At 41.1% G+C, this 17,357-nt stretch overlaps 1 protein-coding gene across 5 annotated transcripts in view; it reads right to left on the bottom strand.

Moving 5' to 3' along the window:
• The window catches only part of chek1 (checkpoint kinase 1), a 140,756-nt gene that overhangs the window by 9,054 nt on the left and 114,345 nt on the right, over positions 1–17,357 (bottom strand). For 4 of the 5 annotated variants that reach the window (XM_048562436.2, XM_048562438.2, XM_059638990.1 and 1 more), the window contains 5 exons: positions 11,865–12,053; positions 8,818–8,922; positions 6,406–6,501; positions 3,803–3,914; positions 2,125–2,302 (listed from right to left, as the gene is read on the bottom strand). In XM_048562436.2, the coding sequence (XP_048418393.1) occupies positions 2,125–2,302; positions 3,803–3,914; positions 6,406–6,501; positions 8,818–8,922; positions 11,865–12,053 (680 nt within the window). The remainder of the gene's footprint in view (positions 1–2,124; positions 2,303–3,802; positions 3,915–6,405; positions 6,502–8,817; positions 8,923–11,864; positions 12,054–17,357) is intronic. The other variant, XM_059638991.1, reaches the window with a different exon arrangement.

Genomic DNA, 17,357 nt, shown 5'->3' with positions numbered 1-17,357 from the left:
TGTCTATACAGGCCTTACTAAAGCATTTGACAAGGTCCTTCATGTTAAGCTGGTCCAGAAGATTGAGTCACAGAATTCACAGTGAGTTGTTGAGTTGGCTACAAAATTGGCTTGGTGACAGAGGACACAGAGCAGTTACAGATTGCCATTTTTCTCACTGGAGGTCTGTGATCAAGTAGTGTTCTGTAAGGATCAGTGCTGGGATCTTTGTTTGTAATACATCTAAATGACTTGGATGAAAACGTAGGTGGTCTGATTCATAAGTGTGCAAACAACACGAAAATGGTTGAAGTTGTGAATAGCGCAGGAAGTTGTCAAAGGATTCAGCAGGACATAGATCAGTTGGAAAGCTGGGCAGAGAAACAGCACAGTTTAATCCGACAAGCACGAGACAATATATTTTCAGAGATCAAATGCAATCGGAAATTATAGAGTAAATGGCAGGCTTCTTAGGGACATTGATATACAGAGGGATCTTGGGGTCCAAGTCGAGAGCTCCCTGCAAGTGGCAGCATAGGTGGACAAGGTGGTAAAGAAGGCTCACAGCATGCCTGCCTTCAGTCGGGGCAGTGAATATAAAAAGTGGCAAGTCACGTTGCAGCTGCATAAGACTAGATCGGTCACACTTGGAGTATAGTGTGCAGTTCAGATCACCACTTTATATGAAAGATGTGGAGGCTTTGGAGAGAAAAAGATGTTGCCTGCATTGGAGTGTAGTAGCTGTAAGGAGAAGTTGGATGAACTTGTATCGTTTTTGCTAGTGCATTGGAGGCTTAGGGATGACCTAACAGAAGTATGAAAGGCAATAGATAGAGTGGATAGTCAGGGTCTTCTTCCCCAGGATAGAAATGTCAAATGCTAGGAGGCATCGATTTGTGGTAAGAGTGGAAAAAGTTTAAAGGAGACATGCGAGGAAAGTTTTTCTTTAAAAGCACGGAGGGTGGTAGGTGCCAGGAATGTGCTGCTAGGGGAGGTGGTAGGAGCAAATACAATAGCGATGTTTTAGAGGTATTGAGACAGATAAACAAACAGACAGGGAACAGAGGAATACAGACCATGTGCGGGCAGATGGGGTTAGTTTAGAACAGCATCATAGTTGGCACAGACCATGATGGGCCAAAGGGCCTGTTTCTGAGCTGGACTGGCCATCAAGGCAAGATTTCTCTTTCCATAAATATGGAGACAAAATTATACACAGCACTCCAAGTGTAGTTTCACCTACATAACAACAGCAAGGCTACTTTTTCCTTGTATTCCACATGCCTTTGCAATAAAATGACAACATGCTATTCGCTTTCTAGGTTCTAGCTGTACCAACATGCTAACTTATGTTCATTGGCAAGCACACTTAAGTCTCTATTAAGACAAACTTTTACACCTGCTAGAAAATATTCTGTTTTTCTAATCTCTCACCCAAAGCAAATAATCTCACTCTCATTCACAAAATGCTCCACACCAGCCACCTTGGTACCCATTCACTTAACTTGTGGTAGTCACTTTGCAACTTCCACATGTTCCTCACAGCTTACAAATCAGAAAACCTAGATAGATTTTTGTAGGTGTCTCCCTCCAGACTATCATTTAGGACTGAGATCAAGAGGAATTTCTTCACCTAAAGAATAGTGAGCCTGTGGAATCCTTTGCCACGGAAAATGGTCAAGACCAAAACATTGAATGTTTTCAGGAAGGAATTAGGTATAGTTCTCAGGGCTTAAGGGAATGAGGGGAAAGTCGGAAATGGTACCGAGTTGGATGATCAGCCACGATCTTATCGAATGGTACAACAGGCTCAAAGGCCTACTCATATTTTCAATGTTTCTATCCCTGAATTGATTCTTTCTGCAGTTTGCAGCCATGCTTTCAGCTGTCACAGCATGACGTTCTGAAATTCCCTCAAATATTTTTATCTCTGTTTTTTAAGAATGGATTTAATGTAAGACAAAGCCCATTAATCAAACTTTTGCACAACATTCTCAATCTCTGTTGTTTGGTGACAAGTTCCATTTGAAGTGTCTTGAACCATTTTGGTACGTTAACAGCATTAAATGTGCTATGGGTTTTGAGGGAGTTTGATAAATGTAACCTTGCAATGCCTGGTAAATCTTAGCAAATCGATCATCTTACCTGCGATGATCCAGGTGTGCTTTGCAATTGGCTGCTGACAAGCATGTGGTCTGTGCAGGTTGGTTGGGAGAAACTAATCCCTTGTACTAGATTATCAATACTGGAGTGATTGGAGTCCCATGATGACAAAGCAACCCGAGGTTCAGGCTGGGAACTCGAATACCTTGCTTGATCCTCACTGTAATACATAAAAATTGACAGAAGACTGGAATTTAGAATGTGCAGCAGTATGCCATTTCTGTTTAGAATGTTTTGAACAGGGTCAAAGATTGGTAGAGTGGGTGTAGGGGCAAATATTGAGTGTGTGGACGAGAGGCGAAGTTGGACAACGATGCACAGTTAGTGTTGGAGAACAGGATTCAATTCTGGGCACCACAGAATAATACAAATACTGTGCATTTACAAATATTAAAGAGAGTGGAAGAGGAGAAATAACCACACAAATATCAAAAGGAGCACATTCACTTTTAGGTCCCTGAACACCCAGGCCTGCAGTGGTTCCAGAAGGTAGCTCACCAGCACCTTCTCCAGCACAATTAGGAATGGACAATAACGCCCACAGCCCATTGGCCCTTGACTGCTCATCATATTATTTAGTATAACACTACCACATCAGTACTGGGGGAACACTGAACGGTTGCAGGTGGCCTCTTTCCAATTAGATGTTGAGATCTTCTGGCATTATTATGAACAGCAGACGAAATCCCCAACGATCTTGTAATAACTATCCCCAAACAAATAGGACTAAAAATTACCACACTGTTATGCATATATTGATTATCACATTTATTAGGTTACAACCACAAGTACATTTTAACAGCATTAAATGTGCTATATTCTCTATTTATTTGCTTTGTTGGCAGTAAAGATTTGGGATGATCCAATACTGGGAAGGATTTCATATAAAAGTAAGCTCTAACCCAAAGCAAAAAGGGATCATCAGCTGTGCAGGAGTACTGCAGAAACATAATTTTACCAGCTAGAAAGGATGCGTCCTTACAAAGGTGCAACAAAAATTAAAGGTGAAATCAGATTCTTACTTCAAAATTAATCCATGAAACTTGGACAAATGTAAGTTAATGGAATAAATCAATTTTAAGTGAGCACTCTTACTCCAAATAATAAACTTTTTAATCTGATAGGAAATTACCAGATTCAAAAGCATCAGTTTTCTTTTGTGGATGTTAATATAACAGACGAATAAACTAATGGGCCAAACTATTCCATCATAACTTACACAACTGTGTATACATTAGGAACAGAAGCGTTAACTGAATCCAGTTAGGTTTGTGTCAATAGGTTCATTGTGCGATTATTCTCACAACCCAAACTGTTCTGAACATTTTTATTTAAACACAGGGAATACCAATCTGAGCATTACACTTAAACAAAACGCATGCTTCCATTTTAAATATAAAATGCAACTTTGGAACAGATTTGAGACTGCAGGACATTGCCTGAATTATAAAGTGATTGAGTGGACCCAGCTCTCCAAGCAATTCACACAATTTGAAATTCATATATAATGACTGTCTTGAATCAAAGTGCTTAAGGTAGTGTAACCTGGACTATAAACATTAACACATACCATCAATCTATTCATAAATAAATAAAGGCTCAGGTGCTTGTTTATTGCAAGTGACATTAGCTCAAAGCATAACTTTTCAGATGAATTTACCTCCAGGGCAGACCACTGACATGAGATAGATCCACATTAGAATGAATGTGTTTAGTGAAAGGCCCCTGCGACTCATTGGGACTACCAGAGGATAACCATGCTCTCTTCACACCTGGGAAAAAAGGAACAGAGAAAGCAGAGAGCTAGTCAGAAGATTTGACAGCATTACACATAATAGGGCTGCTGCCCCTCAGAAAATGGACCGCTTTGCTCTCAGGGTAAAGTCTGTCATTTAATTGGGTTTCAGTCACACCATTAGTGTACTCTGCCTGTAGTTCTTCCCAATTCACTGTCCAGTCAGCAGAGTGGAGGAAAAAAGCAAGTGAACAAAATTCTGATATTCTCAGTATTCTCTGAAAACACTGAAAAACACTGCAGAGTGTTTGTATGCTTATGTTCAAGGCAGAACATTAATATCATTCCAAACTGCAATGGGTTAAAATATAACAGACACAAAGCTTAGACTCTGCAGGCTGGAAAGTAGGTCATTCAGAATTGGGATCTGCTTACAGTTAGAAAAGACTTGGTTGTCACAGACAGCATATGGCCACAATACTACTCTGAATGAAGTAGGAAGTAGGAACCAAGGAAAACAAAAAAGTTTAAATTGACACGCAACAACTTAGGAAGCAATAGCGAGAGTATATTGTTTTGCTGAACAAGGTGTTAGAAACGTTTCAAACAGTTGTCTTAGTATGGACAGAGGCTCAAAATGAAAATGACAGTTCTAACTCAACAGTGGGGTATTTGGGAAAAAGAGTACATGTTTCAATAAATCAAGTGGCCATATATTAAGTTTCAAACAGTGCATTTTCCAGCAGTGGGTGAACAGCAAAATAATAACTTTTCCCAAGCACACCAACAGAACTGTGACTGAATGCCAATTCCCCTTCCTGAAGAGTACAACACATAGGAAATCCAATCCTCTTCGTAAAGGGCTACACTTATCTACCTGTCAGGATGGCACTGTCCACCTGATAAAGTTGATGTGCACCAAACCTATGCCACTGAATTCTTAGTTGGAAGCAGGAGCACAGGTGCAGCCAACTATTATCACTTCTCATTCCCAACTGATTTGACAATTCAACAATAATTTCCAACTGCAGGGGCTAGTGGTATTATTACTAGATTATTAATTCAGAAACACAGGTAACATTCTGAGGACCTGGGCCAAAGCAAGAGGCAAAATCTGAATTTAATAAAAATCTGGAATAAAAGGTAGCTTAATGCGGACCACATAAAGAGTGCTGTTTTTAGTAAAACATCTCTGGCTCACTAACGTCCTTCAGGGATGGAAACTACCATCCTTACCTAATCTGGTACATGTGACTGCAATGTGATTGACTCATAACCACACTCTGGACAGTTAGGGATGGGCAAAAAATGCTGGTCCAGCCAATAACACCCACCCGCAAAGCAAAAAGTTCAGGGCAGACACAAAGTGTCTGACAGTACTCAGTAAAAATAGAAAAGAATAAAATTTTAGAATCTCAAGACATGTACAGCCCATGAGGCCATTCAGTTCATTGTACTTGTGCCAACTGTAAAACAGCCATTCAACTTAATCCACTTTTCAGGTCTTTGAGTGCAACTTTCCATCTCAAGTACAAATCCAGTTAGGTATTAAGTGAGGAGAGGTTCAGGCAGTGAGTTCCACATTCCCACCATACTGGGTAAAAAAAAACTCTCCTCAAATTCCGCTCTAATCCTACCAATAAATTTAAACTTATGTCCATGATATTGATGGGAAACAGCTTCTTTCCATTCACTGTCTAAGTTATTCATAAATTTTATACACATTAATGAAATCTCTCTTCAGTTTCCTCTGTCCCAAAGAAAACAAATCTCAATAGATCTAATCTTTCTTCATAATCAAACTTTGCCAGGTCACAGCCATGGAAAATCTAATGCTCATTTTAGAAGGGAGAACAAAAGACCAGTATATTATTTCAATGGAGAAAAACTGCAGAAAGCTGAAACACAAAGGGACTTGAGGATACTTGTGTATGGAATGCAGAAGTCTAGCACACAAATATAGCAGGATAATCAGGAAGGCTAATGAAATTTTGACCCTTATTTCGAGGAGGTTGGAGTATAAGAGAAAGGGCATCTTACAGTGACTGTACAAGGCGTTGGAGAGACCACATCTGGAGTACTGACAGCAGTTTCAGTGTGCTTATTTAAAGGAATGATATTTCATCATAGGTAGTACACAGGACGTTCGTGAGGATGATCCTAGTATGGAGGGACAGTCTTATAAGCAAAGGCTAAACAGTTTGAGACTCTCCACAGAGTTTAGGAAAATGCAAGGTGATCTCATTGAAACATTTTCTTAACATATTCTACACTCTTAACAAGCTTTAAAGGTAATGAAAAGAGGATTGTTCCCCTTTAGGACCAGGGGGTATAGTTGTAGAATAAAGAGGCTGGCCTCTCCAATTGGCTAGAATCACCATGTTTCACTAACAAACTGAGCATTCAAATGTTGACTCAGTTAAATATCATAAAGGGACTAACTGCATTTCCTTCCTGATCGGTGTTCAGACTACATCACTTATCATTAAAGGAATGGAAGAAACAAGTGCTCGGTCAAACTGACTCACCTTTCTTAAATTGATAAATGAACCACCTGTCCTTTTTAATATCTGAAATCGTGGCTCTGGCCTTTGGGCCTTCAATCAGAATTTTGTTCAGCAGGCCTGCATAAACCAGACAGACAATCACACAAAAGGTAATGCCGAAAAGTCTCAACAGAATGAGCTACTGTCAACGTACAGCTAGATGCGCATTGCCTCTTTTCCACCTGTAAGTTAACACCTAGTATTGCTTTACAGCACAAAACATTTGGGTTCTATAACAGTAGAAATTAGTTTACAAACAGTAGAATAATTGGGGTGCCCCAGCTACAGCAGTAGGGCATACAGGAAAGGGCAGCAAGCACACACAAACAGGAGTAAACCATTCAGCCCATCCCAAGCCAGTTCTGCCATTTAATTACTTCAAATCTCAGCTCCAGTTCCTTCATCTTCAGAGATCTCACTAACAAAAATCTATCAATGTTGAAATTTCCAATTGGGTCCACCTTCTTACAGGATGAGAATTCCACCATCTTCTCTGAGAAAGGGTGTTCCCTGTTGATTGATTAAATTCAAATTTTAAGGTTAGGCCACCTCGCCTTTAGCTTCCCTCACCAGAGTAATAGATTCTTTTCCTCTACCAAAGTACTCCTTCAATTATTTTCATTGTCTCATTCAAATACTTTGCAATGTCCCATGTTACATGGCCAGGTATTCAGGGCTATCCAAAGGAAAGCTCAAATAAAGAAGAACATGTCTGTAAATAAATCACAGAGCATGTCACAGGGATACCAGTGAAAAGTAGTGGCTATTCTTTGTGGAATAATTAAGGAAGACCAGAAAATTAAAACTTAGAGCCATTACTCATGTTGACCAAAATTCCAAAGATTTACATCTTTGTTACATCCTTGAACTTTCCTGCTGAAGGCAGTTATGAAATGAATATTGGCATTCATTCTCTTTGGGCCATTACTACAACCACAGTGCATGTTTGTCATTGACACAATGACAGGTGTACAACTAGATTCACGATTTCTGCATCAGAGGAAACGATTAAAAATAGCAAATTATACACAGGATAAAGTTAAAAAAAAATTAGCTCACTGTAGGGAATATAAGACAAGTCTGCTTATGCTTTAAGAGCTTCACTAATTATTTCAACTGTGTTCAACATCAAGCATAACTTGCTCACTACAGAGTGAAGTGTGACCTTACACGGACCCAAGTTAACGATCAACCCAGCTCTTTCCTGTCTTGGTTACCCACAGTCCTGACAGTAATGTCTGATAGTGTAAAGTTCAGGGAAGCAGTCCTGGTGCTCTGGCCAACAGTCACCAGACTAACTGACCATTTCACTACAATTTGTGGAACATTGTTATAAAATCATAGTGTGCAAGCAGGCCATTTGGCCCACTGAGTCCACACCAATCTGCGAACCGTATCACCCAAAGTCACCCCTCTTTCCTAATGCTGTGACCCTGCATTTCCTGATGCTAATCTATCTAGCCTGCACTTCACTGGACACTATGGGGGCAGTTCAGCATAGCCAATCCACTTAACTTGCTCAACTTTGGACTGTGGGAGGAAACTGGAGCACCCGGATGAAATGCACGCAGACATGGAGAGAATGCGCAAAACCCATGGATGGAATTAACCTCAAATTCCCTGGCACTGTGAGGTAGCAGATCTTGCCTACAGAGACAACAACAACACTTTGAAACCATTCACTTGCTCCGATGTTGGGATGTTACCCAGCAGAGAAAGTTTATTTTCTCCCTCAACATAAAAGGAGCAAGTAAGTAAAGTCATCATAGTTCCACAGGACCATAGGGCTACTCTCTCATTAGACAAGTATGGCTGGTGGTGGTTTAACCTGTAGATCACCATTCCCCAGGCAACAGAGGTTGGGAAGGAGGGACCTTCATGGCAAAAGGAGTCTAACTATTGTATAATACAGGCGCTATGATCTCAGCTGATCTCACTAATCACTAAAAAAATCAGATTCCAGTGTGAAATCTTTAAATTTATGATGGGTACTCATTGAAACACAGGCACAAAAGATTGTAGATTTTCTTTAACAATAAACTGAAATAATAAAATAAAGCAAAGGTCTAACAATATAGAACAGAGTTTAAAAGATTTTAAAACACAGCAAATTTGCATTGATTCAACTCCTTCGGCCAACTCAGTCAGCCAAGAAAATAAGAAAACAGACAGCACGGCTGACAGTGCAATACTATAATGACATGCCATTCCAGAATTACATGCTCAAATCTCACAGTAGGAACTGAACCTACAGCCTTCTGTTTCAAAGACAAGAGTGCTACCCACTGAGCCATAAACACCTAAAGGGGCAGCAATTCTTCCCCACTGTAAATCTGTCGCAGATATTCTCAATTGTATTTGGTCCAAGGAGCAGATCCCTGATCATTTCCTTACTCAGTGGAATGGAATCAATCTTTTTCCATGGCGTTAGGTATAGTTTCTTCTCATTCCAATCACAGTACTCCTGACAACTATCCGCAGGCTGGTCCCAGGGTAGCTCTGCAACACAGAATCATCTGTCAGCAAAGAAGAACAACCATAGATATATTCTGACAATTGATCAGCTTCCCCGTGAAAGTCCCCTCTATTTTTTATTGTTGTGCCTGCCTCTTTGTTCCAGAGTGTGGCACTTCCAAATTCTTTCACTTGGCTTCAGGGCATCATCTGATTTTACTATGGGGTTGCTGCACATTTGTGGACGCATGCGGCTCCAAAAGGATAAGACCATAATGAACAGGAGGGTATGTCATTCAGCCCTTGAGCTGTTCCACCCTTCACTAAGATCACATTGATTCAAAAGTGGCCTTAATTCGTCTTTCCTCCCTGTCTCTCACCAAGAAATAATCAATTGCCATGCAAACCCATTTGGCGTACTACTGTCATTTAGGGAAGGAAATCTATTGTCCTTATCTGGTCTGACTGGCACGTGAGACTCCAAATCCACAGCCATGTGGTTGAATCCTACCTGCCCTCTGAAACAGCCCAGCAAGAACAATTATAGATGGGCAACAAATATCGGTCTTACCAGTGACACCCACATTCCATGAAAGACACAAGTTTTTTTTTAGAAAATGGAAAATTCTAACTGCAGTGAAAAGAAACTAAACCACAACAGGTCCTCTCCTGTAATACTTCCTATGAAAGATGAAAAGATCCAGGGCCACCTTCCTCCTATTCAAGATAAAGTCTGGAACTCAAACCTTACGCAGCAACTTTCACACAAAATCTGTAAGCTGCTTGACAAAAAGCTTCAAAAGGTAACAAATCAAATCAAAGCATAGTCGTAACTGGATATCTATCAACGCTAGTTCACACTATCTGCGACCTTGTTCAGCAAACACCTCACACAAAACAAGCAGACCAGTCCCTGGCTTTCAAAGAAATAAAGCTGTGTTCCAAACACCAGCAGCCTCTAATGGCAATCGAGTATCATTTCAAGAAGGGAGAGTGTAAAGGCAACAATTTGATGTGGCACTGAACTGAAATCTGCCCCAAATAAATGCTCTTTTAACTTTGAAAATCTCTCCATTAAAATTAACACTCCATGCTGGACAAAACAATCCAATAAATTCACAATCCATTCACTGCCTTAAACAAAAACAAACTTCTGGAGAAATTCAGCAAGTCTGACAGCATTAGTGGAGAAAAACAGAGTTAACATTTTGAGTCCAATGACTCTACTTCAGAACCGTTCCAAACAAATCATACCAGACTTGCAACATTAACTCGGTGTCTAGCTCTACAGATGCTGACAAACCTGCTGAATTTCTCCAACATTTTGTTTTTATTTCAGATTCCCATCATCTGTTGTGCTTTAATTTTATTTTGCCGCCTTAAACATCCATGTCCTCCACCAGATCTGCAGCATGGCTGCAACTTGTACCAACTATAGGAAGCACCAAAGCAGCTTAACCAAAGGTCCTTTGCCAGGAATTTCCAAACTGGTGAGCTCCACCATCTAGGCGAACAAAGTAGCTAGCATCTAGGGTCACCATCACCTTCAAGTTACAAACCATTCTGATATGGACACATGCATCCTTCATTGCCACAGTATCAAAATCCAGGAAATCCCATTCAAACAGCAAAACTGACCAAACAAAAAAAAAGAGTCTCAATTTCTCCCCAGATTGAAAATTGTTCATGTTAGAGTCAGTAGATACGATATCCAATGCAGTCAGTAAATCTAAAACTGGTATTTGCATCTTCAGGTGTTGCAAAAAGAAAACAGAGCATAGTCATTTGTTCAGGGCTTTCAAATATCAAATTTGGATTACAAACATTTGCTGTTTACTTTTTCGCATATACTGAATTATGCATCTTCTTGCAGCTCCTCTCTGTTTAAATTCATTCGCGATGAGGACACCATCGACTAGGCCAACATTCTTTGTCCATCCTTAATTGCCAATAGAGAGTAGTTAAGAGGCAACCACACTGCTGTAGATCTGGAGTCAGATTGGGTAAGGACAATGTCCTTCCATAAACAATGTCAGTGAATAAAGGGAGGTGATGGCATAGTGGTAATCTCTGTTAATTCAGAGAACAAGACAACGTTCTGAGGACCTGGGTTTGAATCCTGCCACGGCAGACAATGGAATTTAAATTCAATCAATGTCTGGAATTAAGAATCTAATGATGACCATGAATCCACTGCCGATTGTCAGAAAGACCCATCTGCTTCTCTAATGTCCTTTAGGGAAGGAAGCTACCATCCTTACCTGGTCTGGTGTACATGTGATTCCAGACTCTCAGCAATGTGACTGACTCTTAATTTTCCTCTGGGCAATTAGGGATGGGCAATAAATGCTGCCTGGTCAGTGATGCTCTCATCCCATGAATGAATGAAGGAAAAAAAATAAACCGGACATTTACATCAATTAGACAGTGGTTACAAGGTCACCAGGAGGTTAGCTTTTATTCCAGATTTTTATTAAATTCAAACTTCACCAACTGCAATAGTGGGATTCAAACTTATGTCCCAGAATACTAGCCTCAAATTCTTGATTTCCAGTTTTCCATTTTCTCAGTTTCTAGATTCCCAAATTCCTATTCTCACTATGCCACTGTTTCCACTATCGCACAAAGCCTGAGGGAGAAAAACACAACAAGCTATGTCACTAAAGGGTGAAAACTATTATTTGAAAACTCTCTCTGATGTGGAGTAAACTAGGTGCTTCACTCCAAGTGTCTGCTTTCAGAGACTACAACAAAGAGCAATCTGAGAAAAGCAATCATTGTGCTAACACAGGCAATATAATGTTAAATGTTACAGGACATCAGATAGACTAGAAAGGGCCAAGACCGCTAGACACAGAATGAGAGAGAGGGGGGAGAGAAAGAAAGGGAGAGGGATGGATGAAAGAAGCAGACATGGGAGGAACAGTCACATCTTAAATGACTGTGATAAACCATTTTCACTCTCGTTGTATGAAGACTGAACTAACCTCCAGCCAGCATTGCAACTAGAACAATGCCACACGACCAGATATCCACAGGTTCTGCACGGAACTCCTTTCTCCTCAGCAACTCAGGAGCAACATATGGCAGGGTGCCACACATCTTATTCAGTAACCTCTCACGTCCATTGTGCCTGTATACAGTTGCCAAGCCAAAATCGGAAAGCTTCAGATTATCTAGAAGGCAAACAAAAACAAATGGCTAGACATACTACACATGGAGTCAAGGTCATTGGCGTAAATACAGTCAAGCCCTTTTACACAGTTTTCATATCGATGATTCACTGCCCTTGGGTAGGTTTGCAGGCTTCCCTCACAGTGGCCACACAGTCAATAACAGCTGAGCAACATCCCACTGATGCTGCCAAAGCCTAACTTCTCAAGGATTGCTGAAGTTGCAGTTTATGGCTCTCCAAATGGAATTAAAAGAAATACTTCAGGAACACCTAAGAGAAACTGATCTGTGAACCAGGGCTAATTGCAGAACAAAAAAAGGAGCAAGAGAAGACTAACCAGCCTGTTGAGCCCGCACTGCTATACTTGTCACCAGGCTGCAAAATACTATAATACAGGTCAAGTTTTTCTTGCACTGGTCGAAGGCAGCTGGATTTAAAGGTTTCCTTCCACTCTGCTTGTTTGACAACATAAACAAGACATGGAATTAAGTGAATAATAAAATGTGAGGCTGGATGAACACAGCAGGCCCAGCAGCATCTCAGGAGCACAAAAGCTGACGTTTCGGGCCTTATCACTGATGGAATTAAGTGAGCTGTTTCTCCATTTATGGCCAGCAGGAAATCAGGGAGCACGTTTTCCAGCCCACACATTGCTTACATCTGGTTTCACGCACTGACTAAGGACCACCGTTTGCCTTCACCAACCTTGACGATTATAAATTTGCGCACATAAATTTTTAGGATGGGGAAAAACAAAGCTGGAACCAGTAATTGGAACGAAAAACATTTTAAATATTAAGCCAAGGTAAACCTTTGTTTACACAGAATTACTACTCTTGATACAAAAAGTGTGGCATCAAGAAGCCGGAATTAAACTGGAGTCAATGGGGACCAAGGAGAAAAATCTATTAGTTAGAATGACAGCTGGCACAGAGAAATATTGACTGCAGTCACCTCAGCTTCAAGATATCACTGCACGGGTTCCTCAGGTAGTATCCAAGGCACATTCATCTTTAGCTGCTTTGTCAATGATTTACTCTCCACGAAAAGTCAGAAATTGGGATGTACGCTGATGATTGGAAAATGTTCAGCAGATTTGGAACTCCTCAAATACTGAAGCAGTCTATGGTCAAATGCAGCAATGTCTTGGTGTGAGTGGACAAGTAGTAACATTTGCTCCACAGAAGTGCCAGGCAATGACCATCTCCAACAAGGGAGAATTTAACCAGCACACCTGTTGGCATTTAATGGCATTACCCTCATTGAGTCCCCCACTATCAATATCTTGGGGCTTATCAACAACCAGACTCTGAACTAAAGTAGTGAGGCCTGAGTCTGTGAATCATGTATGAATAATTCACCTCCCGACTCCCCAAGGGTCTGACCGTACTCTAGAAGCACAAGTCAGTCAGGATTGTGACGGATTATTTTCCCAATTGCAGTTCCAACAACACACCAGAAGCCTGATAACACCCAGCACCCCATAGCAACCATGTTACTGGCAACATATCTGCAAACATTGGTTTCGTTCCCTCCCCAACTGACACTCAGTAGCAGCAGTGTGTACTATTTACAGGATGCACTTCAGAAATTCACCAAAGCTCCTTAGCCAACATTTTCTAAACCAACAACCACTACCATCTGGAAGGACAAGGGCAGCAGAAGATACATGGGAACACCACCACTTACAACTTTTCCTCCAAGCCACTCAGCATCCTGACTTCGAAACAGATCACCGTTCTTTTTATTTTGTTGGGTCAAAATTCTGGAACTCCATCTTTAACAGAATTGTGTGAGACTGCACCAGGTCAAGAGGACACTTCCGGTCATCATCTTAAGGGCTAACAATTGAAGCCCACATCCCACAGATGAATAAAAACAAATGTTGCATAAATAATATTAAAAACAGGTCATTGATCCCAAAAGTCCACACCAGCAACATATGCTCCCAAATGGGTCTTCTCCAAGCCTTACAAATTTAAACTAGCATTAGACTCTATTGGCTACTTTAAGTGCATGTACATCATTCACCGCAACCAGTTCTTGATAGCATAATCCAGAGTCTTAACACCTTTTATGCAAACATGTTTCTTCTGAATTCCTTACTTGATTTCTCAGTGAACAATTAATGTTGATAGCCTTCACCTCTGTTTTGCCACATGAGAGAAAGCAACTACTTGTAAAGTACTCCATAAGTTTTAAAGACCTTTAAGGTCACCCTTCTTCATTTTCCAAGAGAAAAAGACAGTTAGTTATCTATTCCTCATAAAAAGATCTACAACCTTGTTTTGTGTGCCCCCCGCACTACCTCCGTCTTTCTAACATAATATAACAAGCAAAATCCCCGCAGATGCCAGAGTGTGGTCTGGCCAAGGTTCGAATCAAGTTTAACCAGGTGACATTTAGTCAATGTGAAGGTAGTAGGAACTTCCTCTTGAAAATACTCAATAGGCAAAGTAAGGAAATACTTCAAGTCAGGGCAGGGCAATGTCACTGTGGGAACAAGCTTAGGTTAAGCCATAGAGTAGGTAGGAACTCCGAGGGATTTCACAGAGTCTTTTACTGAAATGAAGCAAGAACAATTCTTGTTTGAAATAATTAATATTCATCCAGCCGATTAGTGCACTCTCCACTGCCAGATGTATCCGTAGTAACTGGTAATGTTATCACCCCTCACAGCAACCTTAGTCATGTAGATTCAAAAGATAAGGCAATGAAAAGGGGTAAAAATTTCTAAAAAGTTTATTTCTATCCTTTACAAGTTACTGCAGACGAACAAAATGGCCTCAAATAATTTTTGGTTCCGTTTAGTTCACTCGACTAAGGTCTACAAAACGATGAGGAACATTGGTAAGAATATACCTTTTCAATATTAGAGTTGACATTTATTTAAGGGAAGGAGCGGGAAGTTTAGAAGACATTTAAGGAACAATGTTTTCACCCAGAGGGTGACAGGCATCTGGAACTCTCAGTGTAAAAGGGCATAAAAGCTGGAACCATCACAGCATTTAAGTATTTAGATGAACATTTGAAATACCATACAAAGGCCACAGGCCAAGTGTGGGGAAGTGGGATTAGCAAGTAGATAGTTGCTTGATGACCAGCTAGGATGTGATGGGCCAAAGGCGTCCTATCATGCTGCAATCCACTATCACCTGAAAGCAACTGCACTGAAGCACAAGATCCCCATTAGATCCACACTAAAAAGATCATGCTCAATATTATAAATCAAAGAGTGAGGAACTGCAGCCAGGTCCAAGACTTTACACAACCACGGTTTTGGAAACACAGAAAACCATGGACAGTAATCAGGGCAGGAACACTGGTTGACTGTATCCTTCTCATGCGTAGGCATTGAGGCCAACTGTTTTACTGCACTGAGGTTATGAGAATCCAGTGTCAATGGAAAATGGAAATTATCCTGATCTCCAAGTCTCAAAACACTAAAGGTCATTCAAGAACCAATATTTCCTGGGTCAATTTTCTTAATTCTTCAATTCATTTAAGAGGATTTATTTATCATCCAAATGCAAAATCAAGAAAAGTGGGAGCAGGGACTGGACAGATGCTTAAAAACAAATTTAGTCACAACCACTGGCCTTTCTTATAAGATTATTTTTTGTTTGTTGATGGGATGTGGGCATTGATGACTAGGCCAATATGTATTGCCCATTCCCAGTCGCTCTTTAAGTAAAGAACATTCATTTTGCTTTGTGGTTATCACATGCAGAGTTCAACCCTACTCCAGGTGGTTCCAAAAAGTGCAGACTGGAGCAGCAACTCTAATGAAAGAGATAGCATCCAATAGGAGGCTCTTACCGGGTAGTTCTAAATGACCTATTGTCATTATGTCCTATTGTTTTGGAGCTCAGTAAGCCTCACGTAGCATAAGACTAAGACCTTTCTTAGCTGGTACAAAGCTGACAATCACAACTTATCAGACATTTTTGCCTGCATGCTCCAACAACCAGATAATCATTTCTGCAGTGTAGACGGGAGCCGTGGAACCCCAGTGTGGCAGGACCCTGGGGATTTCCCAGAAATTGAGCAGTCTGATCGATGGCACGTTTTGCTTCAATTACTAGTTATGTAGGAAACATGGGAGGTTAAAAATCTAGTCTAACTCCTGGGTAACATTTAAACTAACTCACCGTGTCCTCCCTCCTATCTCTCCCGGACCCCAACTCGGAATCCCCCTCTCACTTTACAGTCCATCTTTAGTTACACATCTACTGTCTCCCTGCCAGACCACATATGCCCACACATCCAGACATAAACATGCTGTCATTTACTGACACCCCATCTGCAATATGCCCTAACATCCTGAGCCCATGCAATCTTCACATTCTTATTCTTTTATTGCAGCCATCAGAGAGGGTTGGCTGTGCTGTGAATTTAAAATCACAGGATACAGCAAAAGATGGGGACATTGTTTCACTTTCCCCAGTTATCCTGCACCACACAGGAGGTGTTAGATTTCAGGTACACTGCACATTTTTGAAGGAACAACAATCATCTCCTGCCAGAAGTTGGGACATCACGTTGCAGTTGTACAAGATGTGGGTGAGGCTACTTTTTGAGTACTGTGTACAGTTCTGGTCGCTCTGCTATAGGAAGCATTTCATTAAATTGGAGAGGGTTCCGAAAAGATTAACAAGGATGTTGCCAGGACTGGGCAGTGTAAGGACAGGCTGGATAAAATCATAGAATCCCTACAGTGTAGAATTCAGTCTGTCAAGTCCACAGCGACTGTCCAAAGGGCATTCCAGCCCAAGACCCACTCTTCTACCATATCCCTGAATTTTGCATGGCAAATCCATGGCTAGCCTCAACATCCCTGGACGCTGGGCAATTTGGCATGGCTGATCCACCTAACCTGCACGTTTTTGGACTGTGGGAAGAAACCCGCACAGGCACAGGAAGAACGTGCAAACTGCACACAGACATTCACCCATGGCCAGAATCATACCCAGGTCCCAGGTGCAGTGAGGCAGCAGTGCTATGCACTGAGTCTTCGCTCGCCCATGCTGCAATAGGTTGGGGGTTTTTTAAACTGGAGCGCCAGAGGTTATGGGGTGATTTTAGAGACGTTTATAAAATCATGAGGGGCATAGATAAGGTGAATACCAAACAGCTCTTGCCTAGGGTAAGGGAGTTCAAAACTAGAGGGCATTTTTAAGGTGAGGTGAGAAAGATTTAAAAGGGACAGGCTGGGCAACTTTTTCCACACAGCCGATGGTTCATGTGTGGAATGAGCTGCCACAGCAAGTGGTAGATGCAGGTACAGTTGTAACATTTAAAAGAC

Source organism: Stegostoma tigrinum, chromosome 32 (assembly GCF_030684315.1).
Source record: "Stegostoma tigrinum isolate sSteTig4 chromosome 32, sSteTig4.hap1, whole genome shotgun sequence".
Taxonomy (NCBI): Eukaryota; Metazoa; Chordata; class Chondrichthyes; order Orectolobiformes; family Stegostomatidae; genus Stegostoma; species Stegostoma tigrinum.
The sequence above is the reverse complement of the archived record's forward strand: the minus strand, read 5'-3'. Positions and strand labels throughout refer to the sequence as shown.